General features: G+C 42.9%; 1 protein-coding gene across 1 annotated transcript in view; it reads left to right on the forward strand.

The window, feature by feature from the left end:
- Positions 1 to 21046, forward strand: part of LOC145448721 (homeobox protein cut-like 1) — a 51697-nt gene extending 30651 nt beyond the window's left edge. The window contains exons 15-25 of the mRNA XM_080327184.1: positions 6726 to 6832; positions 8168 to 9124; positions 9938 to 10046; positions 10114 to 10217; positions 10279 to 10414; positions 10873 to 11031; positions 12669 to 12751; positions 13945 to 14308; positions 15959 to 16159; positions 16929 to 17133; positions 18787 to 21046. Of these exons, the coding sequence (XP_080183310.1) occupies positions 6726 to 6832; positions 8168 to 9124; positions 9938 to 10046; positions 10114 to 10217; positions 10279 to 10414; positions 10873 to 11031; positions 12669 to 12751; positions 13945 to 14308; positions 15959 to 16159; positions 16929 to 17133; positions 18787 to 20023 (3662 nt within the window). The 3' untranslated portion in view covers positions 20024 to 21046. The remainder of the gene's footprint in view (positions 1 to 6725; positions 6833 to 8167; positions 9125 to 9937; positions 10047 to 10113; positions 10218 to 10278; positions 10415 to 10872; positions 11032 to 12668; positions 12752 to 13944; positions 14309 to 15958; positions 16160 to 16928; positions 17134 to 18786) is intronic.
- Positions 21047 to 25034: the final 3988 nt, after the last annotated feature.

Below are 25034 nucleotides of genomic sequence, written 5' to 3' on the forward strand. Positions count from 1 at the left end.
TGACATCCTACTAAATCAAAGAATCTTTCCGCAGAAGAACAGTTAATTGATTTACGAAAATGCCTGTTGAAAATTTAAAGCTATATCTTCAAATAAAATTGGATGAGTTTTAGCCGTCTGCTGGCAAATCCTGTTCCATAATCGGTGGAAAAAAAACAATCAATATTGTGTTAAGATTGGCATCTTCATGGCTAGGTGGACATGGCTTTTGTTTGTTGAGTGAAAGTGAAAGCTGTAAACGAGAGACACTGCTTTTAGTTAATGACAAAATGTGGTTATGTTAGTGAATAATTCAACCTCATTTTGTATTGTATATCTTCTGTTCATATAATAAAAAACGTCGAACGTTTTTAAAGCATTTTTTCTGGTGTGCCACAAGTCGAAAAAGCTTGGGAACCACTGGGTAACGTGGTACATGGTCTAAAGTTTCCGGGTATTTGTGTGCGTTGAACCCTGTTCAACGTGGAAGTCTTTGCGTTGTTGCTGGATAGTTGCGTAGCCAGCGGCTGTCTTGTCGATACAGGTGATCAGTAACGGAATACTCGGAAGAAGTAGATTTCGTCTACCTGCGCTATGTACTCGATCGGTTATGATTTCAGACACTCACGAACAGTCTGCAGGGCTGCGGGCAAAACCAGGTCTGAAACGCTTTCTTTTTAACTAGCGCTTGAGTGGAAATTCGCGACGTAAACGACTGTGAGACCATCTCTCGTTTCAGGCGCGGCGGGTCTTCGTCATTTGTACGTCGCAAAGGCCGAAAATCTTCGGCCTGAAAATAGTCAGTGTGCCTGTGACAGACTTGGACAACGACATAATTCTTGTTGTCTATAATTAGGACGAAATGCCGGTGATCTAATTCTAATTGAATTTGTGAAACGTATCTATTCTTTAATTTTAATTCTAATGTAATTTCCGGTGTTCCTGAAAATGATACGAGAGAAATGTACAGTGCGAAACAAGCCGAGATTATTGTGCAGGCATCTGTCGTTCTCATGCTGATGTCATATGAACTTACTTGATTTTTGATGCATTTATTTTTAATTCAGAATGTAATTCAACTTCAAAGTTTTTGCGAACGCGGTCATTCGAACTAAAAATCTAGTTTAGAAGAATCTGTGTGGCTACAAATCGAATTCTAATCGAATTAAGACAACCAGAACATTTCTAGGTTCTCAAAACTGGCCTGTAGCCCTAACACGTTGAACTGCTTCTGGCGGAAAAGTACGGTACCGCGCTTGCGACGCAACCCACTACCTTTACGTTACGCCCGCGCCCGTTAAATCGATAGCAGCTCGCGATATTGATCGCTGGTCAGCGGCCAGTGTTGCTGACCGGCCGTCGACGCGCGCTGCGTATTCCCTCCGACGCCATACCGCCATTTCTCTTCCTTCTTTGCGCCGGGAGAGCTGCCGATTATTCATATCGCCCCATTTGCGTCGCGGGATAAGCTCCATTATCTTCACTTCGGGCTGATTGCCTAAGGTCGTAATCCCGCTGATTGGCCGGCTTTTTGCGAGTCCGCGAAAAGGGGTGTAGCGGGCGGTGAGCGGCCTTGGGAAAGGAAATAGCAATCGAGTTCAGTCTCACGGGGATAGGGCGAGTTTTTGCCGGAGATTTGACCGGCTGGTCGCATTGGAAGACTTGTCGAGCAGGGCCCGGAATCTAACCGTCAGTGTCAGGAAGTGTTTGTTGTTTTGTCAGTAGCGAGGGCTGTAGAAGACTGTCTTGTCGTTGTTAGAAAGTGTGCCAAATGGCGTTGCGTAATTCTAATACGGACTGGGGCGAAATATAATTTCAGATGTGAAACGGTACCGGTTCGGGTGTGACGTCACAAGGAAGGTAGCGAATCGATCCTGATTGGCGATGCCGTGATCTGGACGCGATCTGTAATTGATATCGGATTAAGTGTTGAATCACTCATTGGCCGTACTAGTTTCGGAATAAGGCTGTGTTATTTATCATAACACTTTACGGCAGTTGACATGTTACGGCTGGATATTATAACTACTAGATCCTACAAACTTAGGTTAGGAAGCGCGGATTACCGCCCCAAACGGTGTTACGCGTAAACAGAACCAACTTCGCACCCGGGATGTATCCCCGTTTGAATCGGGGTCTTTGTGGCTTGTTTTCGCCAACTGGAATAGGTGTGAAAGCAGAGTATTTTACCGGAAAGTGTCGTTTACCTGATTTACACTTACCCCTAGGTTGGATCGGCGGTGTTCGCGATTTCGTTTACAGTGAATAAGTGTAGACCAAGGTGCAGCGTGCAGGTATATGTATAGGCTTATTCGTCACCACGGAGTTTATATCTTGCCATTGTGGCAGCTGTTCAGGGCACCGCACACACTTGGTTTGAACTGTTTCTCGAGTCTGAATGTTTGTGGGTTATGTTAGTTTGGTTCTGTAAAAGTTGCACTTCGTATTTCCTAGGGATGGTGTGAACGTGACGTTCGCGTTCTGTGTGTGAACCTCACAAATTTAGAGGTTCACGTACAAAAACGAACATCGGTAGGTTTTCATATATTAAATTTTTTCGCGTCATTATAACATATTTAATTGAATTTTTTTGCATTTCACCTTCAGACCACTCTATATGCATGACGCTGGCAGCATAAAAGAAATCAACACTAAACGAGCATGCACCTTGCCAATCTCGATAACTTTATTTGCTTTGTTACAAAAATTTGCTCGAAATAATCAGCTTTCCGTTAGTGAATATTTAGTGAGTCTCGCTACTGTGAGCGTGACTCGCAATCATACAACACCAAGAACGAAATACACTACATGTAGGTAGTCAGCGAATGACGCTTGTTACACCAAGCAATGAAATTGGCAAAAATAATACCTCGTTGTGTAACGCAAAAATTGTAGCAGGCGTACGGAAATCATCTTGATTTGATATGTTAATTGTATCATAAAAACCAAATTCGTGCGGTTGGGGTGGTGGCTATACACTGTATAACTTGTTAATGGGGTGATATCGGTAGCAAGTATAGAAACCCGTTTGACACACTGTCCAATGTCAATGTAGCAATAGTCAGACGCCTAGACCGTTAAGGCTTAAGCATGTATTACCATGCAAGTCCTGGTCGAAATTGTTGGCAAAGCCACGGAAGGTTTTATGGGATTATTAATACATTTGATTGCTCCAGTAGTTGATATCACTTCACTGAAATGCAAGGTTAGAATTCGCAATATGACGTCACGTTCGTCATTGGTTCACGTTCACATGGAACCGGAACCTTTCGGGCGTTCACGATATAGTGTCCTATACGGTGTGGCACGGCGAGGTTGAACGGCTCGCTGCATTTGGGTTACGCCATACTTTCCATTTGAATAAAGGCAACTTTACGGCCATTTTTTACCGGCTTGCCGAGCGCTAAATTCGACAAAACGGGTATCAATGGAAAGCTGCTGCTGCACTGATTATGAAAATATAAATTTTATGAAAATATAAATATTATTCTGCTCCATAGTCCTGGAACCCCTAAAATCAGCCTCGAATTTTGCATTGTGATCTAGTTTGGCATCGTGACGCAACAATGCTGCCTGGCTCTTTCCTCTTAGCTTCACTTTCCTTTTGCCAGACAGAATTGTTGCGTCACAATACCAACTCGTTCACAATGCAAAATTCGAGGATGATTTTAGGGGGTTTCAGGACTACGAGCAGAATAAAATTTATATTTTCGTAATCAGTACAGCAGCAGCTTTGCATTGATACCCATTTTATCGAGTCTAGCGCTCGGCAAGCCGGTCAAAAATGGCCGTAAATTTGCCTTTGGACAAATGGAAAGTAAGACGTAACCCAAATGCAATGAGCCGTTCAATCTCGCTGTGTCCACACCATATAGGGCACTTTGTTCACACCATTCCTAGATTTCCACGCGCCTGTTCTAGGGACGCTACGGCGTAGGATTTCGTCTCTGAAAAAAGAAGAGGTGGTCAAAGTAGTCATTGTTGGTATTCAAGTAGATGTAGAAGTAACGTAAATTAGTACTCAAGTGCAGGTAGATGTAGCTAGCTATTAGCAATTGACTTAAAAAGGTACGTATTCTTGACCGAGTTTTGCCTCTAGACTGAAAACAAAGTTGAAAACAGGCTAAAATCCTAATCTATCGTGAAAGTAGTGTCGGTAGTCCAAACCTACTTAAGTACTTCGAAAAAGTAGTACTTAGTTACTGGCCGCAGCCGCGCGGGAGACGCAGCCGCTGAGGCGTGTTTTTCCACGACCAATTTCCGCGAGATAATACCCTTCCCTTTTAGGAACGACTGGTAATTGGCGGTCGCTTATGAAAAATTCAAGTGTCCGGTACATGATGATCCACAAATCACAGTTCTTAACCGTAATTGCCGTGAGTGGGTCCTAGTACGCGCATTCATTACGCTTCCAGCGGAATATGCAATTGCCCGGATTAACCCGTTGCCGGTTCACGCCTGGCGTTGTTTCCTCACGCCCGACCCCGTGTATGCCGCGACTGGGTTAACGGACTGCATATCTCAAGTACATGGTTTTCGGCCCATCCCGTGTAATTAGCTAATTGAGGAGTTTGGACGCCGTACGCTGTGTATTGCCACCGCTCATTTTAGCCGGCTTCCCTGAAAAGCATCGAGTTCATCGTAGTGAAACATGGCGCCGCAGAAATGTGGATATTTTCGCGATTAGTGACTTGCATCGAAAAGGGATTACCGATTGTGCAGTGGTACTTTTGATTTTCGAAGCTAACGTCACGTATCCGACCCCCTGTGCTTATGGCTACAGGAGTACTATTCTGGTCGCAGTTTTACCCGCTCCTGTACTTGCAGATTATTGGTTTGAGCGGAGCCTATGCGATTTCACGAAGGTTAGCAAACTTCATGTAAGGTATTCGAGTATGGGAATTAGGTAGCACCAGTGGTAGCGTTTCTTAACTTTAATGCGGGCTATGAGCCTTTTTCAGGGGGCATGAAAGAGATCATTATCCAAGTCTACTCCCCTCAAACAAAAGAAATATATTAAAATATATTTAAAATATATCTGTTAGTATACAGCAATGGGCTACTTCTTGATCTTAGTCAACTTTCTTCGTTTTACCATTACATCTATTAACATTATCATTCTAAAACCACGCAATGGCTTCTCCGTCTGATGAAAGGAATTATGATGGAAGTTAGCTTATTTGACTTACATAACTACATGACATATGATCGTGTACTGCACAATGTGTTTTATGTTCAACAGTTCTGAGTAGAATGAGTCGACGTAACGAGGAAAGTTAAAGTTGAAAAATGAAAGGGTCCATTAATTTTTCATAATTTTCAGGGGGGGGGGCATAGTGTAAAAAAAATGCCGGGGACCCCTTCGTTATGAGATATCCTCGTGTTATGCGGACTGAATTGAACTTGCTGGGATGCCTTGTAGGCTGCGTCACGATTCCGTCGTAAAGAATCGATTTGAGAACAGTGAGCTTGTGCAGGGTTCGCCTACCTCCGCTAGAATAGAATAGGTATTCAGCGTATTCTATGTAATTAATGGGAACATGTTCGTGTTTTATCCTAGTAAATGCTCCACCCTTGATAATTATCTTTCCAGGCTCTCTTCTGTTCCTTTGGATTCTAGTGTAATTCGGTTAGGCTAATCCGATGTAGTGCGGATGCAGCTGGAACCCGACGCTATGGAACAACTCTCGCATTAGCAATCAGCAGAGTTCATGTCTATTGCGCCCGTTCATCCGTGGCGAATCATATATTCGCATGACCTCAATGACGTCAGTGATATTTTCCGAATTCATCACTCTTTCGCCGTCGCAGTGAATTGAATCTTTAATGCCATCAAGGCCAACATCGCTTCTTTCGCGACGTTGGATTAATTCCCGTCGCATTGTGCGTTATCGCTTGACCCATTTCGAGCGGCGAATTATTCGCAGGCTGACATATGTTGCCGGCCAATGAATCGACCGTTCATTGTCATGCTAAATGCAATTTTCGCGTCCTCGACTCCGTGCGGTATCAGTCTTTCTCTGTGACGTTTATTGGCAGCTCGTGACTTGTTAGTTGCTGCAGTTCTTTATTGATGAAACGGTGTGAACTTGTCTTAGTGTAAATTTTGACAAATGGATATGCGTATGGCGTAGTTTACTGGCACCCGGGTATTGTCGCCGTGTTTGTTACGGGCGGCTGGCTAGGCTGCTAGAGGCACGGCGCGGGATGGAAGCCGTCGTCAAATCGAATTACTTATTTTGCATCGCGTCCAATCCACGTATTTGCCATTGTATTTAACGGCATTAGTGCTCTATGTTAGTCGCCGTAAATCCGCGCCCGGCGATAATCTCTCCGCCAGCTCATTGCCCGCCATATGTCACTTATATATATTTCACGCTATCCGCCGTGTTCCGTACGCTCGCTTTCGGCCATATCCCGCGGAGTAACGAGCATTTTTATTGGGCTGTGCGCTTGTGCGGATGAATTATTCAGCTCGGATGAGCGTTCTCATCTGTGGAAAACGCAATTTTTTTAGGCTAGCCCGGCTCCGTCTCCTTATCTCCGCGCGGTTGTAGATTGCACTTGATGTTAGCTTAGAGAGGATCGCGTTGATTTTTACCGAGTCGTATCGCGGGCTATGGTCGTGGTAAACTTATCGCCGTGTTTGCAGCGTAGGTACGCGTCGGAAATGCTACCCGTCAGTTATTCAGCTTGCGAGAAGAGTCGCGAAATCTGGTTTTAATCGCCGACTCTTGTTCTTCCAGTGCTATGCGGCAGTAGGACGCAGCCGATACGTAGCGCAGATGAACGCACGGATCAGGCTATAACTAGTTTGTTGCCTTCTGCTCGCGAGGAAATGAGAGCGAAGCAGGTACGTGCTTTTACACTTGTTGTGTTTTTGATAAATTACTTCCAGCCGTGAGTTAGGATATGATATATTTCCTGTGCCGTTTCAGCTTTGCGTTTCATTTCCATATCTGGGAGTTGGCGCAATGTGATTGTAATCAGTGCCAATCTGGAATCGCGGTTTTAACTAGCACAATTAGTTGCCTGCTAGCTAGTTGTTACAGTACGTCCTACTTACCAATTGACCATAATCTCAATTAATCTCAATCCAAGCTAACTTCATTGTAGTTTGTTGCTGTAATATTCCGATGTTATATGAAACCAAAGTGTGTATCTGCTGGTTTAACTGTAACATCTTCTGTTTTATAATAATGAGATAGGGAAGAAGTGGACTGTGAATGAAAATTGTCCTCAGCCATTACTCTCATACCTGTCATATTGCATATCGTGCTCTGCGACTTGCCGGTAATTTTCTCAGAAACATTGTGGAAGCTATCCGTAAATACGCACTTACTCGGCAAGTCTTGTAGTTGGAGTGTCTGCAATATGGAAATCGTGGAAGGAAAGTCGCAAGCTGGGCCTTAGTTCTACAAAATTAGGCAGCGATGTGAAAAACAAATCTGCCAATGAATCAAAATACTAGATTTTACTTCAAGATGTCTTCATTCCAAATCTCTCGATACATTATGGTAAAATTGTTCTACGCAATCTTCCGTTGCACTTGTGGAGACTTGTGCTAGAATTTTTCATTCCCGTACTCGCGTCATTTCGTCGTTGTCAATTATTTATGAAGACTTGGTATACGCAGGGATTCTATTTCCGATTTGTACTATTGGCATGTATTCGTGACGGGCTAGAAAGACTGCATCCGGCCCTATTTGAAAGTTCTATTCGGTACACGACCATTTAAGAGCCTTTTTATCAGTGAAAACGTTAGTATCAAATTCAGGGGTTCCCAAATCGAGGTCGAGACAGCAGTCTGAGAGGATCCGCAATGAGAAAAACAAATTCTGGAACACACTGGATGCAGTGTACGTCATGACAGTTACGCTATTCAAAACCAAACATTGATGACTTAATTGCGGCAAAACAAGCGCACCCACCCCATTAAACGCTTCACGTATTTGATTGGTTTTGAAGAGATTCGTAGAGACACAGAACTACGATATGCAATTGAATAACATGAATATATACAATATGTTATATGCAATGGTATTGTTCAAGTTCAATTGCTCAATTGTTCAATTTGCTTTTTCATTGGTGTGGTTTTTGCATTTTTCCTATGGCATTCTTTGACTTCTATAGGGCCGCAAAATATGAAAATAATAGCAAAATCTTTATTGATATTAATTAATTCCAGAAGTTGAATCAACCCGAAGACACACGCTCTCACAAACCCGACACCAGCGACAGGAGATACTCGTTTCCGAGCGGCGATAACACAAACCGCACCTCGGCGGCTATGACCGCGATCGCCAGCGGGCACTGCATGCCGCGCATGTCTGAAAAAATCCTTCCCGCAGCCACCAACGGCGCCGTCGGCCCGATGATATCTTCCCTAGCCGCCAGCCTGCCGTCATCAATCACGGCCCGACAGTGTCACGCTTCAGGAAACGTAAACGCCAGGCCGTTAACGCAAAGCTGCTGGGCTCGAGACGCAGCAGAAGACGTCGACACGCGTGCACAGGAAGACACTAATCTGGAGAAATCACCTTCGCGCTGGCGAGAAAACGATGGAGGCTTGTCTGGCTTGAGAATCTCGCCAAGCGATAAAAAGACAGACTTTGGAGATAGCGGTGTTTTGAGTGGGCTGCTTGTGAAGTCAGAACCGCAAGGGAATAGTAATTCTGCGGGCGGATATTTCGGCGCGTTAAACAGCCGTCAGGGCGAGTGCCGTGAAAAAGACAGCCTGACTTCGAAAAGAGATAGCGTTTCCAGTTCTTTAGGCTGTGAGAGTTACGAGCGATTTGCCACGGCCGGTTACGAAGATCCTTTTATACCTGCTCCGTTGTCACCTGCCCCGGAAAGCACTAGAAGCTCGTCCAGGACAAACGGGAGTTGCTCGCCTGCAGCGGACACGGATCTCTCGTACCGGTCGCCTTTTGACACCTCCCGAGCCAGTACCGTGGCAAAGTCTCCGCCTCGCTCGGAGATATCGCAGGCGCCGGCGCTTTTCAAGGAGCTGTCGCATTTCCGGGGGGCACACCGCGAGGCTGAGCGCGCCTCCAAGCCGCCAGGACCGGCGACTTCGTTTACCGGGATGCTCTCGTCTGGGATGTCGTCTCTACCGTCGTCTGCCTCGTTGTTCGATGGCCAGGTGAGCTTCTGATAATTTTGATTTGTCAAGACTCGATTTTTCGCCTTGTGAAACCTCATAGTTTGAGGTATGTTTATATTGGAGTCGGATATGGCGGTGTTACAAAATAAAGGAATCAGTCTATCTATAGAGCTTCTTGCAGGTACAGAACTTCAATATACAATTGAATAGTATGTTCATGTTTAGAAGAACACGAATATTTTCCGCTGACACTCGCCAGTGATAATCGTCAGTCTTTATATGATTACGTTATCAATATTATTTTTGTTATGGTTAATGTTCTCGATTACAAACAGTGAAGACAGCCATGGTCTGCATCTGATTTCGAACACTACTCCGGGTCGTTTCAACACCTACCTAAGAACCCATCTTTTTGTTCTATCAAAATCATGTGGTGTTTTTAACTGATAAAAATTCTCAATAAACAAGCGAACTGACAGCGATAGTATGCTGATTTTGTTTGAATGACGTTTTACTCGTGAAAAACTGAAGAAGTGGATTACTGCAACTTTTTGGAGTTTTCAAACTGTATATAGTAGTGATTTAATTGCATCTCAGTTGGTCTATGAAACTACGATGGTGTGTTTAGTTTTCATGCATCTTTCACGTTTCCACTAAAAAAAATGCGGTGCCGTATTTGTGAACAATATGTGGTCGATGCTGATTTAATTATCGTCAAACCAAGATTCGATCGCGACGAAAATTTGGAATGTGAATTGCTTGCAAATTTAGACTCCATGCTGGTTGCGTAAAACCCGCGTTAGATTAAAAGATTGCGCCCGTTGATATATATATATATATATATTATTACAGACTAGCTACACCGAACTGAACCCGGTTACGTCAGGCTCGGTATTTTCCGCAACGCGAGAGCGTCAAGAGCTCGCTTCGATGTCGAATGCGTTTTCGGGCGTGGAAAACGGTAAATGTTTGACGAGAATATCTCTGAATTTCCGTGTTAAATTTCACAAAATTTTGCAACGCCGCAGGAATATCCAGCATGCTACCGCCTCTGGCTACAAGCGGCATGCAGCAGAGCGTCAACAATCAAGCCCACACGTATTCGACCAGCACCATCGCGCCCCATTCGGAAGTAAGCGTTTGCGATAGGCTCGTTGGATTTGATATTTTCAAACTGTGCCTCACTTTTACAGCTCGTCGGCGATCATCCTAGCCCTATTCCGGCAGAAACTCTTCAAAAATTAGCGACGGCGTATTTCGACACCGAGATGCTCACGCGACAAGTCCGCGACAGGCTGATAAGGCACGGAATTTGTCAAAGAATATTTGGTGAGAAGCATAAGTTTGTGTGCCGTTTACATTAGCGGTGACGTCAGTTTTCGTGTCGTAGCGGCCTATACACGGGTACCAGGCAATGTTAGATCATCGCTCGTGTCTTGTAGACTGGTTAACAATCGTGTTCTTGACGCTGTGTATCCACTTGTTCATGCCGCATAGGTACAATATATCTTGCGCTTTTAAATTAAAACCGAACTGATTGTGTCATACGACACATCGCTCAAAAGTTTGGAACCTCGCTAATAGGAAATGGATTGATTTTTGTAATTAAGAATCGGTTCAGATCTTGCGCAATGCCCTTCGGTGTGAGGTTGCAAAAGCGAACAGATGTGACCGTCGTGGCGTTGTATTGCTTCTTTGATTTGGTATTCGACCGAGGACTTTGCAGCATGTTTGTTATAGTACGTGTTGGAAACCCTTATTAAAACTCCATTTTCCACAATTTTCAGGTGAAAAGATTTTGGGTTTGTCGCAAGGCACGGTCAGCGATATACTGTCGCACCCGAAAGCGTGGAACAAGCTAACCCAAAAAGGAAAGGACCCTTTCTTTCGAATGATGCATTGGCTGGCCGATGACACGGCCGGCGGCTTGCTGTCACTGCAAGAAGGTGAACTATACAGGAAACATAAACTTTCTTACACACCGTGCACGATATCGAATGTATTCAATGGGCAGCAGTGATAGCTTGTTAAATTTCTGCGCCGAAATTAGGGCCTTATTCATCTCGGAATAAGCGTGAAATTGTATCTGTAACGTATGGCATATAATAACGGACGTGAAGTAGTGGAGATTTACTGCAATAAATAAGTGTATCGCGCGTAATAGATCGGGTATTTTTGGTGTTCTTAGATTCATTTTCTACGAAATTGGAAACTTTACATTCTCGAGCTGTTATAAAGAAAAACCTGTGGGGTTTTCGTAGCAGCCTACTCATTATTTATTGTGAGAGATTATCATGTTTTCATTTGCTGGTCATGTGTTACGAAGATATTCAATTGTACATACAAGTCATAACACTGATTCTATATCTTGTACAGCCATGTTAGAAATCTGAATTTAGGCAAGTTTTGTGTTTCTTGTTATTTTGCCTTTCGTTGCTTGATGGTATTTTAACATCGTTTCTCGCTCCATAATGCGCATTTCTGGCGCAAAAGCGATTTCGTGATACCGTGCGTGACTGGCTTAGTTAACAATGTCGCGGCATTCTGTCGATCCTGTGGCCGGGCTCTGATGGAAAGTTGCGGTCGAGAGGGTTAATCTCGTAAGTCTGATGCAGGAAATAGAGATATCGTGTGTCGAATATCATTCATCACGAATCTCGTGTGTCAAGAAAGGCCTGCCCTAGCAAACTGAAACACGACTTCCGGCTGAAATACGTTCATAGTTTTGCGGTTGATGCTTCTAGCCGATTCCTGACGACGTGTGTGTTGCGTTCATGACATATAGACGCGCCTTGTCCAGTATTGTGATCTAATGAATTGCCGGCCTGATGTCTTTTTTTTGCTCTTATCTGTTATAGGTCACCGTCTCGAGTTTGATTATTATTTTTCCTTTCATAATTTTTATATTTAGCATAATCATTAGTGCTGGGCACAGTGACTCAAGACTTTTTTTTCGACTACTTTATAAGAACCTTCTAAGAATTACTTTGTCAACCAAAAGTATTGTCTTGATATTTTCTTGCACCACAGGTTCCCCTGAAACCTTGATTGGCTGTGGCACAGCATGAAAACCATAAATCTTCTGGGTGCACACTGCACTCTTTGTACAGTGTTTTCAGGAAAACAAGATTTGTTTGAAGTTTGGATTAACCGGCGACGTTATGTCACAGTCATAGTTAACATTAGGAGAATAGTTCTGATGAAAGGGAACTGGTGTAACTTGTTATGGTCGCATAAAAGGTACATATCCAAAATATGTCAGTTTTCCTGATGAGTATTAAATCATAACAAAAGATACTTGAAAACTGTGCTCTACTGAAGGTTAATATTCAAACCAGTCGGGTACTAGATTTTTCTCTGCCTCAATTCATCACTTTGTCATGTTCCCGAAATGATCACGATTACGCCCTCACTTGCATTCGCACGATGTTGAATAATACAAATTCAACACCACTTTGTGGCATTATAACCACGCGCTATTAGAGTCACGGAAATTGCAATTCGCCATTTCCTCGAAGTAACATTAGCATACTGTTATGCTACTTTTGGGTTCATTTTGACAACCCGCAAATATTTAATTTAGGAGATGTCACCGATCCGGATACTGCTTCCAGAAGCTCATCTACTTCGCCGACTTTATATCCCGTTAATTTATCCAAGACACAGGTAATACTTTATTGTTGTTCTGTCGGTAGCCTTGAAGTTCTCGTGGAAGCCTGAAAAATATTTAGCTTGTATATCAAGCATTTTGTATTCTGTGAACGAATCAAACATGAAATGTCATATGCCAATTGAGTGTCTTAACCGTGGGGCCTTGTCAGCTGGTTGCTTTTCGCACTACATTCGTTCTGTATATATTATTTATGATGGGAAAATCTGTATTTCCGAGCTGTGCATCGTAATCTCTTGTCTTGAACTTGTCCACCGACGCTGTGTGTTCATCCGTGGTTTTCAGCTTGTCACTGTTGGTATTATGTTTCACGAAAGTCTGTGGCATTGGCCTATCTAGTGATTTGTAAAGCTCTGGTTTTCTGGGGCCGTAAACGATTTGGTGGTGGACCTGATGGACTTCAGGTTTTTATCCTTGAGCGGGTTTGAGTAAAGTCAGATTCCGTCCCCGGTCACTTGAACAGAATTTTTTAATTCACATAAAATATATTGTTTGTTGGGTTGTACTGCCTAAATCAGTCGTTATTGAGTTAGTGCCCTGTCAAAGTTCCTAATGTACAGTTGCAGCAACCTGCGGCCTCTTGAGATGAAACTGCCTTTCTAAAATCATGTTAAAATTTTAACCCTTCATTGTTGTGTTGTCAACCACCCTTACTTCAAAGCGCAGATTTTGCATATCTCATGTGACTTAGTAGATAGCGGTTACAGTCGCTGACCACCTGTCCCACTTTGCGGTGGTCTCCATCTGAATATTACAGCAACCAGTAACTTATATGATATGATCACGAACGAAGTACTTATACTCTTTTGAAGTACTCAAGCCGCTAGCAGAGCTACATTCGTTGCAGTGAAATTAAATGATCTTGTACTTACGAGTGCGATTTGTATTTTGTTGAGATTACAGTATTTTAGGGATAGGTCGTATCCCATTTTTCTAATGAAATTGTCATGAATTTGTCGTGACAATCGGGCAGAATAACCTCCCCGTTTCACGATTACTGATTTTGCATTCGTCATTCGACCAAATTTACATTATAAAACTACTTACCCAAATATATTTTGTAAGTTCATTTTCTACTTCCACTTGAAATATTTTGGTCATGTCCTAAAAATCAACCCTTCAGCTTAGTTTTCCTGACTAAGTTTTCTCTTTGATTTTCTCGTCTGGGATGAATGTACGTTATCTTCAGATTCAAACTCACAACGTACCGTCGAGTAACGCGCCGGGACAGTACACGAACCTATCCTCTCCTTCGAGCGCGGCGCACTCGCCCCAAAGCTCCCAATCCGTGGGCCGCGTGTCCCCACTGGAGAGCGTGCGGTCGGGACAGATTCCGCGCCACGAAGACTCGCCGCCTCTACACGAACCACCACCGGGCCACGGTCATTACAATCCGAACGCGGGACACGTCGTTGACCAGTCTGGCCACGGCCTGCCGATGACGCCCCTCCAGCAGATGCTGAACATACAGGAGCTGGCCGCCAACTGCCCGCAACTGGACACTGTCCACGTGACGAAGGCCGTGAAGCAATTGCTGACAGAGCATAACATCGGTGAGTACTGACACACTTTTGGTTTTGCAAAGTGGAAAGTAGTTTTTTTTGTCATGTTCGAGTAAAATTGCCCCAGAATCACTGTAACTAAATTTATTTTTTCGAAAATTGCACCTATTTGTAGTTTCTTCTTTCGTTTTGCATCAGTGACTGAGATACATGCTGCAAGATTAAAAGTAGCCACCTCGGATTAATTGCTAAATATATGTGGTTTCTCGACCAAAGTATGTCTTAACTATCTGAGATAACAGACTTAGGAAAATAGCTTCCGTGTGGACAAACTTAGTCTCTGTGCAAGTGTCTTTGTGAGCAAATTTATCCGTTTTATGGTGTGTATCATTTTGAGGTGTCATTTTATTGCAATGGAATCCAGGATTAGTTTTGTTGTCGAACCCTTTTCAACATGATAGTTGCGTTACTGTTAACATTAATATTAATTACATTTGTAAGCACAGCTTTCACTAACAATATGTGTTTGAGAATATGGAAGTCAGCAGCATAGAGCAGTTTTGGCTGGTCTTGTAGATAAGCACAGGAAGGGCAGTCAGAACTAGACCAGTGACAGTGTCATGTATAGAAATCAGAGTTGCAGCTCTTGCTGTTGAGAGTATGTATGTCTCGTACTCAACAGATTACTAATAACACTCCATCTGGAATCGGGGCTTTTTTCTGTTCTTTCCACTAATTACATCTGGAACATCAGATGGGCTAGTATTCTCCCTCAGCACAATGCACCAGGCAGACAATGTCACGGCATCTGCTTTATTAGGTCACAATCAGGAGAGGTTGATGTTGGCAGATGGTCTGTGCCGTGGTGCTTGCCTCGTTGAAGAGAGAATAGGACATATCACGGTGCTTTGTTGACGACTATGGATAGAGTAGGTGCAGATGTGATAGAAATTGTGATTGGTCTTGTTAATAGAATTATCAGCTCTTCTTGTCTGGATAATTTTGATTGCAGGAAGGACCACATCCATTTCAGTAATTATAAAAATTTTGATACCATGTCTGAATTGTAAGGAACTAACTTAACTGATGATCCGCAGACCGCTGTTTTTCTCTGGTATCTAAGCATACGTGGTCGGTAAGGAATTAGCCTACTTGATTTTTTGCAGTACCGGAGTAGGTTTTGCCTACTTGTGTTACTAACTCCAGTGGATTGTTTTTATACCGCTTCCTCTTCTACTTGACCGTTCTTTTAGACGAAACTACTTTTTTACTTGAATTTTTTTAGTAGAAAGCATTTTAGGGATATGTTTGCGTCCTCTTTTATAGGTTAAATTGCCATATCAACTGGATAACAAGCCGCTTATCACCGTAAATAGTAGTGTTTCGTCAGTCGCAAAGATGCACCCTGCAGTTCCGATTGACCTCTAACAATATCTGACCCCATGGCCAAATCTACTTTATAAAGCTGCCTAGCCTACTTGGCTACTTTTGGAGTCTTCATTTTCTTCTTCCACACGAAGTGGTTTTCACTTGTCTTAGAAGTCGGTACAGATATTTGTAATCGAGCCAAAATTTGCGGCCTTCTGTTCGAGCACCGACTCTGACTATTTTGCCCGCCTTTGTAATTTAATGTCAATATAAAACAAATTCCTGCCAATCCGGTGTGTTTCGCCCCAGTATTATTTTGGCGTGACTTCGCAGGACAGCGGATATTCGGTCAAGCTGTGCTGGGTTTGACGCAGGGATCTGTCAGCGACTTGCTATCACGGCCCAAAATCTGGAAATCGCTCAGTCTGAAGGGCCGCGAGCCATTCGTCCGGATGCAGCTGTGGCTAGCGAATCCGAACAACATCGAACAGCTGAAAAACCTGAAGCTGGAGAGGTGGATGGAAAAGAAATGGGGTGAGGGGAATGTATTTTGATAAAATCAGCATCGGAGCATCTTCATGCCTGAACAATAATTTTTGAAGAAATAATGATAAACATAATCAGAACGTATTTACCATGGTTTCATGAGCAGTAAACCAGTATTCATGATAACTTTTTATATCTTGGCGATACACTATCGTTGACCGAGCTTCTGTGAGTGTTTCGTGGATATTTCGAAGCTTTGGAGAAACTACAGCAACTGTGGTGTAAACGTAAATCATTTCCAAAATGACTTGAATATCGAATTGCTGCTCTCTAGAAAGCAGTGACCTGGCATTTAGCCCAAGATCGCCATTCTGATCTTGTCGGAGACTATGGAATTGAAGTCACACCCAAGTATCTGCACATGCTTGTAGTTAAGATGAATGCAGCTACTTGTAGTGCTTTAAATCAATGGGAAATATTCTCATGTCAATACATTTCCGAGGGGTTTGACTGTAATCGGTTACAAATGTCAGACTTATATTCTGTATTTCAAGTTAAGCAAGTGTTTTAATATATTTTGTGAATTCCGCTTCCGTTTTGATTTCTATAGCTAAGCGGTAAGTGTTGCTTGAACAAGTGACACTGTCTATCTAACTGGTATTTTGCTCTCAAGGTGTCGCGCATTGTGTATGTTATGGAAGGAACCTCGATATCATAAATATAAGCATTTAATTGCTTTCATAGAATTAATAAATATATGTTAAGAGTGACAGAAATCCCTTTGAGTGTAAACTACACGCATGACACTCCATTGCAGGCGGTAAAAGGCAGCGTACCGATGGCGGTGTGCACAGTATGTCTCCAGTCAAGAAACAAAGGATAGTTCTTACGACGGAGGAGAAAGAGGTCTTGCGGCGTGCCTACGGTATAGAGCCTTACCCATCACAGGAGACTGTCGAACTTTTGGCAGTCAAACTGGGAAGGAAAGCAACTACAATCGTCAACTGGTTTCACAATTACAGGTATGCTGTGAAGAGCTCATAAAGGGATGAGACTAACGTTCACTACGTCATAAGTATCGGAATTGTAAGAACAACTTCGATAGGAATATGGCAGTGATTCTGAGGTGTTAAGTGCATGGGTACGCTCATTTCCTAGATTAGATTTTGAATCAAAATTTGGCTTCAAGTCGAGTACGGTGCCCGTATTCAACTGCCTCTGATTCTAACATAACATTCTGTAATGCCACAAAGACAATAATGCCTTGTGTGCACCATGTGAAGAAGAATTTGGCATCGTATCGACCATACCTGTTTCGTTACACTTTGTGACAACGCTGTGGCTCGATCGTTTCTACTCAGAAATGTCGTTTCCACTTAAGTTCGTCGACTTCTACTGCATGTTTTGGATGACGTGATACGATTTTAATACTACGTATCGGAACAGTGTTCTCGTTGATAACAATGTAACTGTTAGTCGAAAAGGGTAACTGTATAATTTCAGTACTCGAGGAAATCTCCCGCTGCTGAATTTGAATCGTGCCGATGAACACTTCATGCGTATTTGAGTACTCGTATCATTGTGCGTTGTGCCCAACCCTAACTTTTGCTATGCTTTTTATGTATCGAACCAATCTGGCAACTAAGAGTCTGTAGTGTACAACACGTTATCGTCAGATGGTTTTATGACATGACACTCGTATGAAAAATCACAAAGATATCCGACAAGATAATTTGTTAAAGAGCCTCCGACTCTTTGATTCGGTCGGTTGTCTGTTCGTACCATGACCGGGTCAGACCAAAGACTCGGCTGTAAAACTATGGTGGTTTGTCCTTGCGGTGTCTTCGCATTTCCGTTGTCAAAGCAGACAAATATGATGCTAGTTGTAACCAAATCTGGGCGCAATGACTCGAGCGGTGCGAGTTGAGTTTTTCTGGTACTTGAATTATACGACCCCTCCCAGCACGACGTATGAGCAACGGTGACTTTAGTTTCGATATTTCCCTCCACGGAAACCTTGAAACCTAGATCGGTTGTAGCACTACCACATTATCCAAAACATATCACAAGCAACACACGTTATATATAACTGAAGTAATTCTCAATCAGGTATATACAAAATTCCTCTGTGTAAGTCCCTGTAAACAATCCGATACGTTCGCACGAAGCACAATCTCCGTGATCCCATAAAAGTTACTCGACCCGGAGTACTAATATTCGCAGAGGTGGTCAGTAACGAAGTACTTCTACTTTTTGAAGTACTTGAAGTAGATTTTTCCTACTCACACTACTTTTTAAGTAGTTATGATTTTAGACTACTTCTACTTCTACTTGACAGTTTTCAGTTTTGTAGGCAAAAATAAGCGTAGAATACCTACTTACTTACTTACTTGTGAACCACCACTCCTACTTCTACTTGAGTAGAAATTTCGGTGTTACTTCTACTTCTACTTGAGTAGCAATGGTGACTACTTTGACCGCCTCTGAATATTCGTAATCTATTGACTCGGCCACTCCATTTTGCCCGTCAGGAGTACTCAGTACTCAGTTACACTCAGGAGTATCGCTGGCTCAACTAAGCGGTGCAACCGCACGCTATCTTTGTGATTTCCGTTTCGCAACTCCCATCTCTTTCATTCTGTGGATCGTTCTACAACGAGTTCTCTCGTTTTCAGGTCGAGAGTGAAAAGGGGGTTCTTTCCGGGCGAGCTGGCGCGCGACGCGGCCACCGCTAGCAACCACAAGAAGCAAGGCGGATCGAAGCAATCCGTGAAGGAACTTCTAGAGGGGATCACTCTGCCGCCCCGCGCCGGCAGCGCTTCCAATCAGACTCGCACCAGCACCATGAATTTCCAGCGTTCTTTCTCTTTTAAAAACGATCACGCTCTGGAATCTAACGGGCCCGCGGCACGCCGTAGTAGAGACTCGGGCGCGGTTTCTTCGAGTTCTTCGTGGGGCAGGTCCGACAACGACCAGTCGCCCGCAGAATACGATCATTGCGTCCAAACAGGCCGCATAAAAAACGAGTCCCTAGAGCAGCACTTTCAGAATTTACACTCTCCCGACGATATGTACGCCCGTTCGATTATGCACGTTAAGGACGAGGCAAAAATGGTACAGCTTCAATCGGGCGACGCTATGTTCAGTCCCGCATACTCCTACCCTCCGTCTAACTCCCTTTCAGACATCTTTAAACCTCCAGAAGACAGTTTGAACGATTCTGTCTCCATCTCTTCTTACATGCAACCCAAAGCCGTTCACGAAACCTTACACTATTCGTCACCGCCCGGTCAGCTTTTCACAAACCTTGACAGCCATCAAACACGACACCACAAAGACTACTCCCCAGACTTGCCCAACGAAAGCTCATTTGTACCCGTGACCAGTAGCGATATCCCCTCGTCGCCTTCAAGTCCGCAGTCAAATGGCGTACTGCCCTCGGTCTACACTTTGACCCCTAAAAAGTCGACAGGGTACGGGCAAGGCGTTGGTTTGCCCGGGGCGTCTTCGCTACTGAATTCGACATTACCCTCAATGAATCACATGGATAGTCACGTGGCGTTGGCTAACGCGCAATCGATAGGCCATCGCTTCGTTAACTTGAACAGACCCCGTTACGAGATGCTGCTCACTGGCAATAATAACATGAATAACAATTCCCACGTGGAATTGATGAAAAATATGGCGTTCCACAGTGATGCAGAGATTGACACTTTGCGATCCTCTGAAAATCATACGTCCAACCAAGGTAATGGCCTGATTTGGACGTCTGTCACGACTGATGGAACGTCTGATAACAGTACCTCAAGTCCTATTAAGTCCGAGGCGTGTCAGCTGGTCGCCGATCATCCGTCTAACTTTTTGTCGGTCGCGGGCAAAGATATCGACGACGATTTGAGATGGGAGTTTTAACGTTATGGCAGCTATCAAGTCGCCTGTCCGTTTTTCATTATGTGTTGAGTGAAGCCTAGCACAATCGGGACTACAAATTTTTTACGTCGAGATTCATACTGTGATATACCGTCTGATCCAAATACCAGAAGCTATGTAGCAATTTTTTCTTCTTTACCTATTATAATCACGTTAACAGACCTACTACCTTGCATTCAAGCGCGACGCATAGCTTACCACCAGTTTTTTTTTTCATTACGACTTGTGGTAGCGTTGGGCTATTTTTTTGTCCTTTCACAGAATACTTTTATCAATTTTACAAACTTGTCACGCTCTTAACAAAATTATCCCTGTTCTTTAATTCCGATGAATTCTTCATAATGCGAAAGTACGCACTACTACATAATGATTTTAAACCGAATTTACCGCCACCTTATCACGTTCAAGGCGAAGTTCTGAATGTCACAACGAATCATGCTATTTTTATGAACGGAAATTCAACTGGTGCACGTTGAGCACATTGTAATTGAGCTTGTTTCTGTTTTACTAGCAGCGACCCCTACATGTCACATTGATATCTTTTCCTGTTTGGTACCTCGCTAATTCGTCTACTGCCTTGACTTGTTTATTTGACTTCCAGTGCTGCGTAACTTGGAATAGTACTAGCAAATGGTACAAGTGCAATATAGTACAAAGTCAACAACTGCTCACATCTTTTTCATCGATCATTTTGTTTTGATCAAATGTTTTTTACGAATATCAGTTGCTTCTTGCCCCCACCCCTCCCCCTTGGTCACCAGTATGTCAATTTTTAGCTTTTCTCGGGGATGCGCCGATCTCGTCGTTTGTACCCTGCAATTCTTGATTTTTTTGTGAACATCATATTATCAACGCAGCAATCATGTTAGCGAGCAATGTCGGTTTATATTTATTCAACTTTTTGTAGAAAGAATCGTCTTGGTGTAAATCAGGTACTTTCGGAAATGTGTCGTCTGTCCTGATAGTGTTCCTATTTGTTCTCTGCAAATAAAATATGGAATTATACACTGTCTGATTTTGTTGGGGAACGCTGCCGAGCTTGAGACGATGCGCACCACGGAGCTTGGAATTTTGTTGCGTTCGGAATACGTGCATTTTCGATGTTAACGTGCTTTGTTCGATTGCGGTATCTGTAGAACGATGTGACATAGCGGAAAAAGATAACAAGGAAATGACGGTCAAGGTTGACCAGCAACACAAGTTGATCAAACAATTGGAACAGGATCTGGTCACCGTGCAGGGTGCTCCGTCCACATACAGACCTGCAGCCGATGTGAGTTTGTTTTTGGTGTTTGCGGGGGCCGTAATATGATCGTATCTAGAGTAGGAGCAAAGTATATGCATTGTGTGTATCAAGTGTGATATACATGTGACCTGAGCGATAAAATTTAATAAGAAGCACCATTCCGATTTACTATTTCGGAATACGTCTCTTGTAACGTAAGATGACTGATGGTGCTGCTGTGCAGCTTGACATTCTGTTATGTGCCGTCCGATTTTACATTAGTCATATCTTTATTGACTAGTTCATATTCTGTCAAGATCCGTAATTTTCCCTTTAGATTGGGTAGTCCTGTATGTATATAAGTGGGTATTATATAACTTGATTATTACAAGAGCCTAACAATTCTGTCAAACCGCACACTGTTGCACAGTACATTAACTAAACTGTATCACATGTTCCAGGGCGCTGCTAATCCGCCTTCAGGAATGTCCACCGAGCTGATGGCCGGAGCCGTGCAGCATTTCGATGGTTTGTGGCGTTATGATATACTTACCGGTTCTTGCTTTCATTATTCATTTCGATATTCCAGCGGATGGATCGTCAAGCAGCTCGCTTCTTGCCATTGTTACGAGTCAAAGAGAACGGTTCCGGTTGAAAAATCAGGAGCTTGAAGCTGTGAGTGCATATATTTCGATTGCCAATTTGTTTGGAGTGTGGGGAAAGGGGTGCAGCCTGTTTTGCAAGCAGGCCAGATATAAATTGTATGGGGAGACCATGATCAAAGCGTAGGAGTTGTAAGGTCCACAGTCTTGTGAAGAATTGGTAATGGTGCTGGACTACACAGAACCATTATGAAAAATTTCAGGTTATTGAACAACTTCCGTCACAAATAGTTATTTGCGAAGTCGGCATGTGTAAGTCTCAGTTACTCGGGTGTTGCTGTCCTTTCTATTAGCCGTTTTGAGCTCATCTCAAACATATCAGACTCGAACGCAAGCAAGCCTGCTCCTGTCCTCTGCCTGTGACCAATTTGTTTTAGAAGCAAGATACTGGTGTTACAAATTGTGTTATTATAATTAATTTTGTTTTGTATGCATGTGGAGCCTCAATATGCATTTAGAATAGGTACCTTGTAGACATAATACCTTCATGATCGAAACTTGAAATGTACTACCACGAAATTTGATTCGAAACCCCTAATTTGTAATGGTGGTAACCAGACATGGGGTGATTACTTCATGATTGTAATCGATTGTGATTACGATTACTTCTGAATGACGCGATTGCGATTACGATTACGATTACAGCAAAATCATGAAGTAGTCGATTACGATTACGATTACATTGGAAAAGTAATCACGATTACTCACGATTACATTTATTTTGCATCTTGGAAGCTATGTTAGAAGACAATATATGGATTGCGCTGAAGAGGCCTAATGAGATAACAAACTCCCTTTAAAAGAGATGCCTCATTTGCTTTTTACGTCATAATGTACCCATTGCCCATTTTTATAGAGTTCAATTTATCGCGCCCAATGATTTGCATTCTTGCCTGGGCCATAATTGCCGCACCCCAAATTTCCCAATAGGGTGGGGAGCGAGCTCGAAGGGGACTCAAAAAGTATTTCGTAAACCGTAAAGTTATAGAGTATTTTCTAGTGATCTAATTAACTTGAAAATCCTCTCTAGATCAGTGATTCCCAACCGCGGCTCCGAGCTAGCCTACTTGCGGCTCCCATTCGCGTTGGAAAATCAAACAGAAATATTATAAAATCAATTAGGAACAAACAAAAAAATTATTATTCAAAAATTACACTTGCTTGGCTTGGAATCTGGAGTTTCTAATTAAGGGTGGAGACCAATTCCTTTGCTGTCGAGTAGCGATTCTCTACTCAGCAACGATTTCGTTACTCAACTCACGTCAAAAAGTATGCTCACACTCAAATGCGTTTGGATCGTCACTCAAATTTAAGTCTGCTCATCATCAGACTAAAATAAGTGCAGGTGGTGTTGCAACACGTTTTACAACGCTATCTGACTATCAAACCAATGGATCATTTGACTTGATTGTTAAGTTCAATGGCCGCATTGACGGATTGAATGCTTTTTTTCCCATGATGAAAATGTTTTCCTGTCCTATTGTAGTTAATGTGGCCACTGACCATGGTAATTTACAACTTGAGTTGCTAGACATGCAGTCAGATATAAAGACAACGATTTGTTTGTGCGTCTCACGAAAGTTTTTCTTCTAGTCTGCTACGCTTGAGTCACTACAATATAGTTTGATTATATAACAAACCGGAGGTCACGAATTAACAACATACGCTTAAGTAATTATAACAAGATACCAGAGGTTATTATGAATTACGTGCCCCCAGCTCTACATGTAGGTGATTGTGTGGCGAGATATAGCGCAGTGGTATAATCCACGGCTGCAACGCCATTGGTTTGCGGGTTCGAGTCCGACCGAGGTCAATTACAGAATTCCTTTCTAAGTGATGGAGGTTTATCTAGGCTCCTCCTCGCCGCCTCATCCGCGTAAGCGGTGTCTTAACATAAGCCTAGAAGTGGGCCGTGCTACAAGTCGGCAGATTCGGAATCAATCATGCAGAAAATCGGCCTGGTGTAACTGACCGTTGTAGTCGGCAAACACCAAGATTACCTCAAACAAACAAGCAAACGAACAAACTCTGCAGGGTAATCTGACCATCGGGGGCTGAGAGAGGATTAAAAATCAATAGTAATATAATGCAATTTGCGACGAAATTCAGTCTTCAACTTGCGATTACCACCCTATAGGGGACGACTTGCTGTTTTGGTCCTGATTCCAGCTACAACCAATGCTAACATATATAAGCCCGTGGCCATGGCGGCAGGTCCCAATGTTGAGTAAAGAATTGTGAAATAACGATTGGCGCCCTTTTAAGTAGAGTCATATGAGAATTAGACGAAGCGAACATAAAATTCTGCCTTCAACTTAATACAGATATTGTACTGCAAGCTGCTGTTACGAGAAACGGCAAAAACGACTCGGTTTTCATATATGTATATCACCAGCTGTTGATTTGTACTGCTTCGTTGTGGAAATCGCAATGATTTATTTGACGAGTACAAAATTTCAAATCTTTGTCCGATGTACGTACGTAGCCTACTAGATAGGCCTACTGCTCGCCAAGCAGCTACGGTCAAATTGCGTTTAACTAAGCATAAGCATAACCAAACATCAACCATAAGTTATTATTTGAAACTAGGCAGAGCGGAGATAAATTATACTGCTGCGAGGTAGTGGCGTGTGGAACGTGTTGATAACCTGATATACAGCACGGCGGGTGTTCTTACAATGACACGAATGTACGACGTACGTATATCGAATATCTATTTAGTGTGGATACTTCTTACGTAATGACGCACAAAGCTAATAGGCTGTTTCCGACGTAATAATGAGCTGTGGCGTTTGAAAATCAGACGTTTGTGCTGTCACGAGCCTGGTATAATATCTCTTCCTTGTTCACGAATGTTCAATTTATGTCATAGTCCTTGCAAAAATAATAAGTAATCGTTCTTTCACAGAGAAATCGATTAGATATGGGAAGTAGTCGATTACGATTACGATTACTTCGGAATTTTTTCGAATGTAATCGATTGCGATTACGATTATTTGAAAATGCTGTAATCGTCGTAATCGATTACGATTACTAATCGCGATTACCCCATGTCTGGTGGTAACTCAGGTAGGGTACAGGAATATGAGTATTGTTCTTTTTT

This window comes from Botryllus schlosseri, chromosome 10, assembly GCF_051294905.1.
Source record: "Botryllus schlosseri isolate E-star chromosome 10, Bs_hap1, whole genome shotgun sequence".
Taxonomy (NCBI): Eukaryota; Metazoa; Chordata; class Ascidiacea; order Stolidobranchia; family Styelidae; genus Botryllus; species Botryllus schlosseri.